The sequence below is a fragment of the Chiloscyllium plagiosum genome, unplaced genomic scaffold (assembly GCF_037043375.1).
Source record: "Chiloscyllium plagiosum isolate Xiang-an unplaced genomic scaffold, Cpla_swu_hap1 HiC_scaffold_48, whole genome shotgun sequence".
Classification (NCBI taxonomy): domain Eukaryota; kingdom Metazoa; phylum Chordata; class Chondrichthyes; order Orectolobiformes; family Hemiscylliidae; genus Chiloscyllium; species Chiloscyllium plagiosum.
The window spans coordinates 5960714-5970501 of NW_028270186.1; the positions used below are offsets into that span (position 1 = coordinate 5960714).

The window sequence follows — 9788 nt, forward strand, 5'->3', positions numbered from 1 at the left end:
AAATCTTGTCTCACTGATGATCTACCATGAAACTACCTGATCTGGTCTGTCTGTAACTCCAGATTTCTGGGTGACTATGAACTGGCTTCAAAGAAAGCCAAGCAGTGATGCGAAGCGAAAACTTTTTTAAAAAAGCCAACAGAAGCAGCACAGCTCAACAGAGCTCCAAGACCACCTTGTCAAGGGAATAAGGGACAGGCAATAAATGCTCACTTCGACAGCATCATGAGTGGTCGAGGAAGGTGTGCTGAGGATGCTGGAAGTATGGAGAGGGATACAGACAGGTTTGGTGAGTGGGCAAGGGTCTGGCAGATGGAGTACAATGCTGGTAAATGTGAGGTCATCCAGTTCGGTAGGAAGAACAGTGAAAAGGACTAATATTGAATGGTGAAAAATTGCAGGGGGACATGGGTGCCCTTGTGCATGAATCACAAAAAGTTGGTTTGCTGGTGCAGCAGGTAATTAGGAAGGCAAAAGCAGTATTGTCCATCATTATTCGAGGGATTGAGTTTAAAAGCAGAGAGGTTATGTTGCAGCTGTACGGGATGCTGGTGAGGCCATGCCTAGATACTGCGTGCAGTTTTGGTCTCCTTACTTAAGAAAGGATGTACTGGCACTGGAGGGGGTGCAGAGGAGGTTCACCAGGTTGATTCCGGAGTTGGGAATTAGCCCAGCTTATTCAGGGAACAGCTAGTGCGTGTCTTTGGTAAGTATGTACCTCTCAGGCAGGGAGGAAGTGGTTGAGTGAGGGGGGCCATGATTTACTAAAGAAGTTGAATCTCTTGTTAAGAGGAAGAAGGGGCTTATGTTAGGATGAGACATGCTGGCTCAGTCAGTGTGCTTGAGAGTTACAAGTTAGCCAGGAAAAACCTAAAGAGAGAGCTAAGAAGAGCTGAGAGAGGACATGAGAAGTCGTTGGTAAGTAGGATCAAGGAAAACCCTAAAGCTTTCTATTGGTATATCAGGATTAAAGAAAGACTAGGATAAGTTAGGTTCAATTAAGGACAGTAGTGGGAAGTTGTGCATGGAGTCCGAAAACATAGGAGAGGCACGAAATGAGTATTTTTCGTCAGTATTCACACAGGAAAAAGGCAATGTTGTCGAGGTGAATATTGAGATACAGGCTAGTAGACTAGGTGTGATTGAGCTGAAAATGTGTTGCTGGAACAACGCAGCAGGTCAGGCAGCATCCAGAGAACAGGAGAATCGATGTTTCGGGCATAAGCCCTTCTTCAGGAATGGCTTATGCCCTGAAGAAGAGCTTATGCCCGAAACGTTGATTCTCCTGTTCCCTGGATGCTGCCTGACCTGCTGCGCTTTTCCAGCAACACATTTTCAGCTCTGATCCCCAGCATCTGCAGACCTCACTTTCTCCTCCTAGGTGTGATTGAGGTTCACAAGCAAGAGGTGTTAGCAATTCTGGAGAGTGTGAAAATAGATAAGTCCCCTGGGCTGGATGGGATTTATCCTAGGATTCTCTGGGAAGCCAGGGAGGAGATTGCAGAATCTTTGGCTTTGATCTTTATTTTGTCATTGTCGACTGGAACAGTGCCAGAATATGAGGATAGCAAATGTTGTTCCCTTGTTGAAGAAGGGGAGTAAAGACAACCCTGGTAATTATAGACCAGTGAGCCCTACTTTGGTGTTGGAAAAGGATTATAAGAGATAGGATTTATAATCATCTGGAAAGGAATAAATTGATTAGGGATAGTCAACGTGGTTTTGTGAAGGGTAGGTTGTGCCTCAGAAACCTTATTGAGTTCTTTGAGAAGGTGACCAAACAGATGGATGAGGGTAAAGCGGTTGATGTGGTGTACATGGATTTCAGTAAAGCCTTTGATAAGGTTCCCCACGATAGGCTATTGCACAAAATATGGAGGTCTGGAATTGAGGGTAATTTAGCAGCTTGGATCAGAAATTGGCTAGCTGAAAGAAGATAGAGGGTGATGGTTGATAGGAAATGTCCATCCTGGTGTCTGTGTGGAGTTTGCACATTCTCCCCGTGTCTATGTGGGTTTCTCTGGGCGCTCTGGTTTCCTCCCACAATCCAAAGATGTGCAGGTTTGGTGAATTGGCCATGGGAAATTGCCCATAGTGTTCAGGGATTTGTAGGTTGGGTGCATTCCCTTAACCTAAATATAGAGTAGGGGAATGGGTCTGTGTAGGTTACTCTTTGGAAGGTTGGTGTGGACTTGTTGGGCCAAAAGGCATGTTTCCTGTAGGGATTCAAATTCAAAGGTACCTTTGAGAGAGCTATTCTGTGGGTAGTCTGCATGTGTTGGTAACTTGGCAGTTCTCCCCCTAGCTGTTCAATTTTTCCCGGTCTTGCAGGATAGGATAATTTCATTGGTTTTAATATTGTCAAAATACCAAATTCAAACTTGATTGGAGTTTAGTATCTTGGGGCATAATTTAAACTGATTGGCCAAATTTGAATTTGTTTTTGTCTCATAGCAACCCAGGTATGGATAGCTGCAGGACCAAAGTTACATTGTAAATTCTCCAGCACTCTGTGTGTTTGCTAAGTCCTTCAGCTCTCTTAAAGGTACAGTATCTCTTACCCCTTCATAAGAATAGTGTAGGATAGCGGGGCTACAGATTGGTTTCACAGGTTGGCACAACATTGAGGGTCAAAGGGGCTGTACTGTGCCATAATGTTCTATGATCTATGTTCTAATTGGCTTATGAGGAACGATTGAGTAGACTGGGTCTATAATTATCGGAATATCAAGGAATGAGAGGGAATTGTATAGAAACCTGTAAAATTCTGGAGGGAATAGATATGATAAAAGCAGGGAGGTTGTTTCCACTGGGGGATGAAACTAGAACAAGGGTGGCACAGCCTCAAACTAAGGGGGTGGGGGTTGGGGGGAGGATTTAGGACTGAGTTGAGGAGAGTTTCTTCACCTAAAGAGTTGTGAATCTGTGGAATCACCATCCAGTGATGCCTCGCTAAATGTGTTTAAGGAAGAGAAAATGGGGACTGCAGATGCTGGCGATCAGAGTGAAGAGTGTGGTGCTGGAAAAGCTCAGCAGGTCCGAGGAGCTGATGATGAAGGGTTTATGCCCGAATCGTTGATTCTCCTGCACCTCGGATGCTGCCTGACCAGCTGTGCTTTTCTAGCACCACACTCTTAACTCTGAATGGGTTTAAGGCAAAGGTAGATTTTTGAACAGAGAAAAAACTGGGGGCTTTCCTAAGAGGGTAAGTGGAGCTGAGTCCATGAAAAGATTAGCCGTGATCTTATTGAATGGTGGAGCAGGCTCAAGGGGGTCGGGGACCTACTCCCCCTTCTGGTTTTTACATTCCTATGTCATCTGCATCCTATGAAGGAGCGTTTGACAAAGACTTCTTTTCCCACCTCTGCATTCTGCTTCTGCTCTGAACTCCCACTGCCATGTGAACCTCTCACACACAGCTCAGTATCTTCTCTTGTGTTCCAGTCTGTCCAGCCTTTCCTGTGATGGAGGATTATCTGCCTGTCAGCTGATCCCTCTTTTTTTACAGGGTACGCCTGGTGCTGCTCCTGACATACCCTCCTACACTCTCCACTGAACCAGGGGGTGACTCCTGGCTTGATGGTCATGGTTGAGTGAGGGATTTGATAGGCCATGAGGTTACACGTTGTGCTGAAGTACAGTTCTGCTGCTATTGATGGCCCACAGCACCTTGCGCATGCCCAGTCTTGAGTTGCGAGACCTGTCCCATTTAGCACGTGCTATAAAACACGCTGAAGGGTGTACTTCATGTGAAGACGGGATGCTGTCTCCACAAGGACTGTGCCAGTGGTCAGTCTTACCGATACTGTCAGGGACAAATGCATCAGCAGTTAGCAGTTAGGTAAGGATGGGTTTATCCCTCTTGATGAACCCACTAACTGGAGGCCAGTCAGCCTGATGTCGGTGATGGGAAAACTCCAGTTTGGGTAATGTGCAGGCAGGCACAACATTAATCGTCAGTTGGAAAACTGTGCCAGCTCTCAGGGACCTGTAAAAGGCAGATTGTACCTGAGCAACTTGGGACAGAGTTCTTTGATGAAGTAACAGAGAGGGTTGCTGAGTGTTACACTGCTGCCATTATGGAAAGGCTGAGAGATGAAGTGAAGCTCATGGGGTTAGAGGAACACTGGAGCAAAGGGAAACCACTGAGAGAAGCAGGGAGCAGTTGTTTTTTTTAGACTGGGAGCAGTGTTGTCCATCAGGGAGTTGGTTTTAGAAGCTGTGTGCCTCTATCATTTCTCATGACTGTGAGCTCGATCTGGATATACAAGGCATCCCTTCAGTGATAAATTCCTGGAGCAGTGAGGAGGGCAGGCAGTAAGAGGCTACCGGTGCACATTAACAGACTGTTAAAGTGGACAGACAACCTGGCAAATATCTTGCTCTCTGAGATCCCCCTAGCCTTCTGAGCAATGGAAACCTTAGTCCTCAGTCCTGACTACGAGTGGCAGTCCTTCTTGTTATGGACCAGACCAGCCCAGACCCCCTCAAAATATGTTAGGAAGGGAGCTTTGACTCCAGTGTTTTCTGATTTTAAAGTTCAATGTCAGGTGCTATGTTCCAGATGCAATTTGATTGGTCAAACTATTCAACATCAGGTTGTCAGTTTGTTCACTGAGCTGGTAGGTTTGTTCTCAGACATGGTTTTGTCACTATGCTAGGTAACATCACCAATGAGCCTCTGGTGAAGTGTTGGTGTTCTGTCCTGCTTACTATTTATGTGTCTTGCTCTGTTGTGGTGGGTGATGTCATTTCCGGTTCTGTTTCTGAGAGGTTGGTAAAGGGAGTCCAAATCGATGTGTTTGTTGATGGAGTTCCGGTTTGAATACCACACCTCTCGGATTTCCTGGGCGTGACTTTGTTTCGCCTGTCCCAGGATGGATGTACTGTCCCAGTCGAACTGGTGTCCCTCATCGACTGTGTGTAAGGATACAAGTGATAGTTGGTAATTGGTAAATCCTGGTGTGTAGCTTCCTGCCCGTTTGTCCAAGGTAATGTTTGTTGCAGTCCTTGCAGGGTATTTTGTATATTATGTTTGTTCTGCTGGCTGTGGGTACGGGGACCTCTGAATCCATCAATAGTTTTTCAGTTTGGTGGTAGGTTTGTGGGCTACCATGATGCCTAGGGGCCAGACTAGTTTGGTTGTCACCTCTGAAATGTCTTTGATGTATAGTAGGATGACTAGAGTCTCTGGGCATTTGGTGACTTGCTGCACAGGTCTGTTGCACAGGAATCGGCAGACTGCGCATATTGGGTAAGCATTGTTTCTGAATACGTGGTATAGGTGTTTCTCCTTGGCTTCTTGTAGTTCCGGGATGCTGCAGTGTGTTGTGGCTCACAGCTCCATTTGTGTGGGGGGTGGGATGTCGTTGAGTATCTGGTCAGTGTGTTTGGCTTTCCTATAAACGGCTGGTCTGCAGTTCTCCATTGGCTTTTTGTTCGACCATGATGTTCTCCAAAATCTCATAAACAAAATGCATTCAAACACTATACTTAAAATACAGCAAAAGAAAGAAGCACCTGGAATCACCTAACTTGATTGGAAACTTCACAGAAGCGTACAGTGTTTAACACCTAAACAGCAACGAGGATTGGGGGTGGGGGGTGGGGGAGGAATGTAGCAGCATCCCATAAACATACCCACAGCAAAAGGTAAATTCAGTTGACAGACCTTGTCTCATATGCAATCCAGCCACTGAGGAAGAGAATCCCCAGTTTTTGGCTGGAATCAGGAAAGGGAAAAATAGCTGCCACTTCTTCAAGACCCCGACAGCAACTGCTGCTGAAAACTTAAAAACTAAAAATCCCTGATTCTGTGGGTGGGAACTTGACCACACCCGTTCAGGCTGCTTCTATTGTTCCAGCTTTAAAAACAAAACACCCAAGGCTCCACAAGGTGTTTTTCTTCTCATAGACTGTTTGGCGCCTGTGCCCCAGTATCTCTCTCTCTCTCTCTCTCTCTAACAGGAACCAGGACAAAACATACCTCCTTAAGCCACAGCATTGTCACAGTCTGCTGTTTGTGACCACACACTCTTCCAAACAGGGTGGTGATACAGCTGAAAGCCAAAGTCCATTTTTCTAATACTTTGTAACCCAAGTTCTCAATAACTATTGCAGTGTATATGATTAACTGACACCACGTCACGCATCATGAAGGATTTCATTGGTGAGGAGGAAACTCTTTGAGAGATCATGAAAGGCATTGTCGAAATACAACTCCTTCAATCTATTCTTTGTTGTGGTCAACTCAACAATCACACTGAGGCCGTGATGACCTTAACATCATGGGCTGCACTGATCATCAACTGAGTGGCCCAATAAGTGAGTGTTGGCACACCCTTGCTAATTTGACAATCTTCCGTGCCTTTCTCTGAGTTATTTGGCAGGTGTCCCCTCTGTCTTGTGACAGAGAGTGCCATCTTTTTTTAAACAAAGGTATCTCAGTCGGATTCTATTTGTATCTCTTGTCAATGAAACCCTTAAGTTAGCCTCTTGAAGGATGATCCCCAAGTGATATCAAGAGATGTGACGTTAATCCCTGCTGATGGACTCGACAATGACGTAGATAGCACATTTCACAAACTGACTGTGTGATAAGATTGTCCTCCAACCATCCACGTTATTGTGGCCCAGCTCACGCAACAAGACATGTCCCTGCACAGCTCCCAACCAATTGCAGAGACATTTAGGGAATTTTTCCTTTACAGAGTGTTCAAAAGGTCATATTGATGGGGAGGACTTGGCAGTCTGTCCTCGGGGGGACTGCGTGGCATCTTGGAAGAGTCAAACTGAACGCTCTGACAGTAGTTTGTACAAACGAATTCTGCCGTGCACTTTCTGGTGAAATTGCTGTGTTCGGTTTCTGGTCAGGTTTCTCTTTTCATTGCACACATCTCATCCGCCAACTGAAGGCAACCAATTGGTGTAACTCGGGAGGGTGTTTCACTCCAACAGGCAGGACAGAAATGGGCAGGAGAGGCCAGTACTTTCAACTGCTTTAGTTTGGAATTACAGTCAGTTCTGCTATCATGTGGTAGTTCCATTCTCATGTAATCCTGTGTTTCAGAAAATCACACAATTGCAGCACCATCTAAACTAAAGGTCATTCTGCTACAATGCGCGCTTCATTAATGCAAATTCACTTTTACACAATTGACGAATTGAACACTGTTTCTGTAGCACAAGCTTATACAGTGATAATACAGTGGTAACAATGTGATTCCAACCCCATTAGCTTAAATGATGCTGCTCTGAAGTGACTTTCTTATAATATGAGAATGGAACTACCACGTTCCCCAGAAACGACTGTAATGGGATCAGAATCATGTTATAACCAATACACGCTTTAAAAGTTTGCGCTTTAGATTAGCTATAGTGTGGAAACAGGCCCTTCGGCCCAACCAACCCTCCGAAAAGTAACCCACCCAGAGCCATTTCCTTCTGACTAATGCACCTAACGCTTTGCGTAATTTAGCATGGCCAATCCACCCTAACCTGCACATCTTTGTGATAGTGGGAGGAAACACATGCAGACACAGGGAGAATGTACAAACTCCACACAGAGAGTCTCTTCAGGCTGGAATCGAACCTGGTACCCTGGTGCTGTGAGGCAGCAGTGCTAACCACTGAGCCACCGTGCCACACTAGAAACAGTGTCCCCCATTTGTCAATCATGTTCTGGTGAATGCATGTTATAGTAGAACGACCTGCAATTTCCTCTGAGCCTCATTTGGTGAACATCTTGAGTCCAACTTATGATAACTGGCCCATTCCCGATGTGTTTGGGAAAGGGTCAGGTCAGTGCACGATCCTATTCATATACCCATCCAAATGCCTCTTAAATGTTGCAATTGTACCAGCCTTCACCACTTCCTCTGGCAGCTCATTCCATACATGTGCCACCCTCAGAGTGAAAAGGTTGCTCTTTAGGTCCCTTTTATATCTTTCCCCTCTCACCCTAAACCTATGCCCTCTAGTTCTGGACTCCCAGACCCCAGGGAAAAGACTGTCTATTTATCCTATCCATGCCCCTCATAATTTTATAAACCTCGAGAAGGCCACCCCTCAGCCCCAGCCTATTCAACCTCTCCCAATACCTCAAACCCTCCAACCCTCCAACACTGGCAAAATCCTAGTAAATGTTTTCTGAACCCTTTCAAGTTCCACAACATCCTTCAGATAGGAAATAGACCAGAATTGCACGCAATATTCCAACAGTGGCCTAACTAATGTCCTGTACAGCCACAACATGACCTCACAACTCCTGTACTCAATACTCTGACCAATAAAGGAAAGCAAACCAAACACCTTCTTCACTATCCTATCTACCTGCGACTCCACTTTCAAGGAGCTATGAACCTGCACTCCAAGGTCTCTTTGTTCAGCAACACTCCCTAGGACCTTACCATTAAGTGTATAAGTCCTGCTAAGATTTGCTTTCCCAAAATGCAGCACCTCACATTTATCTAAATTAAACTCCATCTGCCACTTCTCTGTTTTCCAGTTGGTCTACTTTGTGAGCCTTGCGTTACCTAGGCCAGAGCTCTGGAATTGCCTGGTTTTTCTCCTTGGCGGTGCCTGATGTTGTAATTCATCTCAGCATGTGCCTGTGCATCCAGCAGCCTGGGTCAGCATGAGGGTTTCATGACATTCGGTGGAGCGGGAGGGATCCAGAACCGTGCAGCCAGTGAGAGTGACCGCTGTGTGTGTTTTTGACCCCACCCCACCTTACAGGGCCGCTGCATTAACTTCACTCGGGTGAAGAGCGAAGCCAAGCCAGCCAGCTACCCGATCTACAACAACATGAGGAATGTGGGACCTCCACCCATCTACTGCCCCAACCTCAGCCCTCCTGCCTCTCCAGCCCCGTCGCCTGAACCTTCACCTGCTCCATCGCCGACTTCCTCGCTGCCTCCACCACCACCAGGCCCACCGCCTAGCCGGGCCCCTCCACCATCTCGCCCACCTCCACGCCCTTCCTTCTGAAGCCTCCAGCTGACCCGAGGATTGAGTGGCCGATGGTGAAAGGCCACCAAAGTGGTACTGTGTCAAGGCTCCCTGCTGGCCCGATGGAGATTGTCTTCCCTTTTGTCAGTCTTTTATATATATATACATATATATATATATTGCAGGGTGCAAAACAAGCTCCAATCCACACAGCAATATCCTTCTGAACTTGTGCCAGTTAAAGTTGGCATCGTTGTCTTCAAGTCCATCAATTGTCGCTTTTACGTTGTGTGATATATTGATATTCGGCAGTTACCATTTTATATATAACCTTATTACATTTTTGCTATCTTTCTGCAACTAAAGCCGCTAGGCGGACGACACATTGGGTTTTGAGCAGCCTGTCTAGGAGATTGGCTGTTGAGTTTCTCGCTTCTCTCTCTGCACACGGACGGATGGGAAGGGGACGCCGATATCCCTTGCTGGTTGTGTCAGTTTGAAGGTGATCAGTAACAGCTCCTGACGGGCCTGGGCTGTAACGCAGTGTCCCGTTTGGCATCGCCGTCCATCACAACAGATATCTTGCAGCTTCGATTCCCAGCGTGCTCCCTCTGTCGCTTGGGCGGGGGTGGGGGGGAGGAGGAGGGGGACAGTGGGGGTGGTCGTTGTTCTCCAACTGGGACCCACTTCTCACCAGGGTAGAGGAGGGGGGACAGGGGGACGTTGTCACGGCGCAGTGGGGAAGGAGAAGCTGCATGGGGACAGCTTGCCCGATTTAGGGGTTTTCCACCTCACTGCCCCTCTCTCTATCTCTCTCTCACTCCTGTAGCCCTCCTCCC

The 9788-nt window shown here is 46.7% G+C and overlaps 1 protein-coding gene across 2 annotated transcripts in view; it reads left to right on the forward strand.

Moving 5' to 3' along the window:
* The window catches only part of LOC122543053 (anthrax toxin receptor 1-like), a 143971-nt gene extending 134403 nt beyond the window's left edge, over positions 1–9568 (forward strand). Inside the window, exon 17 of one of the 2 annotated variants that reach the window (XM_043681251.2) lies at positions 8737–9568. In XM_043681251.2, coding sequence (XP_043537186.1) covers positions 8737–8988 — 252 coding nt within the window. In that variant the 3' untranslated portion in view covers positions 8989–9568. The remainder of the gene's footprint in view (positions 1–8736) is intronic. The other variant, XM_043681250.2, reaches the window with a different exon arrangement.
* Positions 9569–9788: the final 220 nt, after the last annotated feature.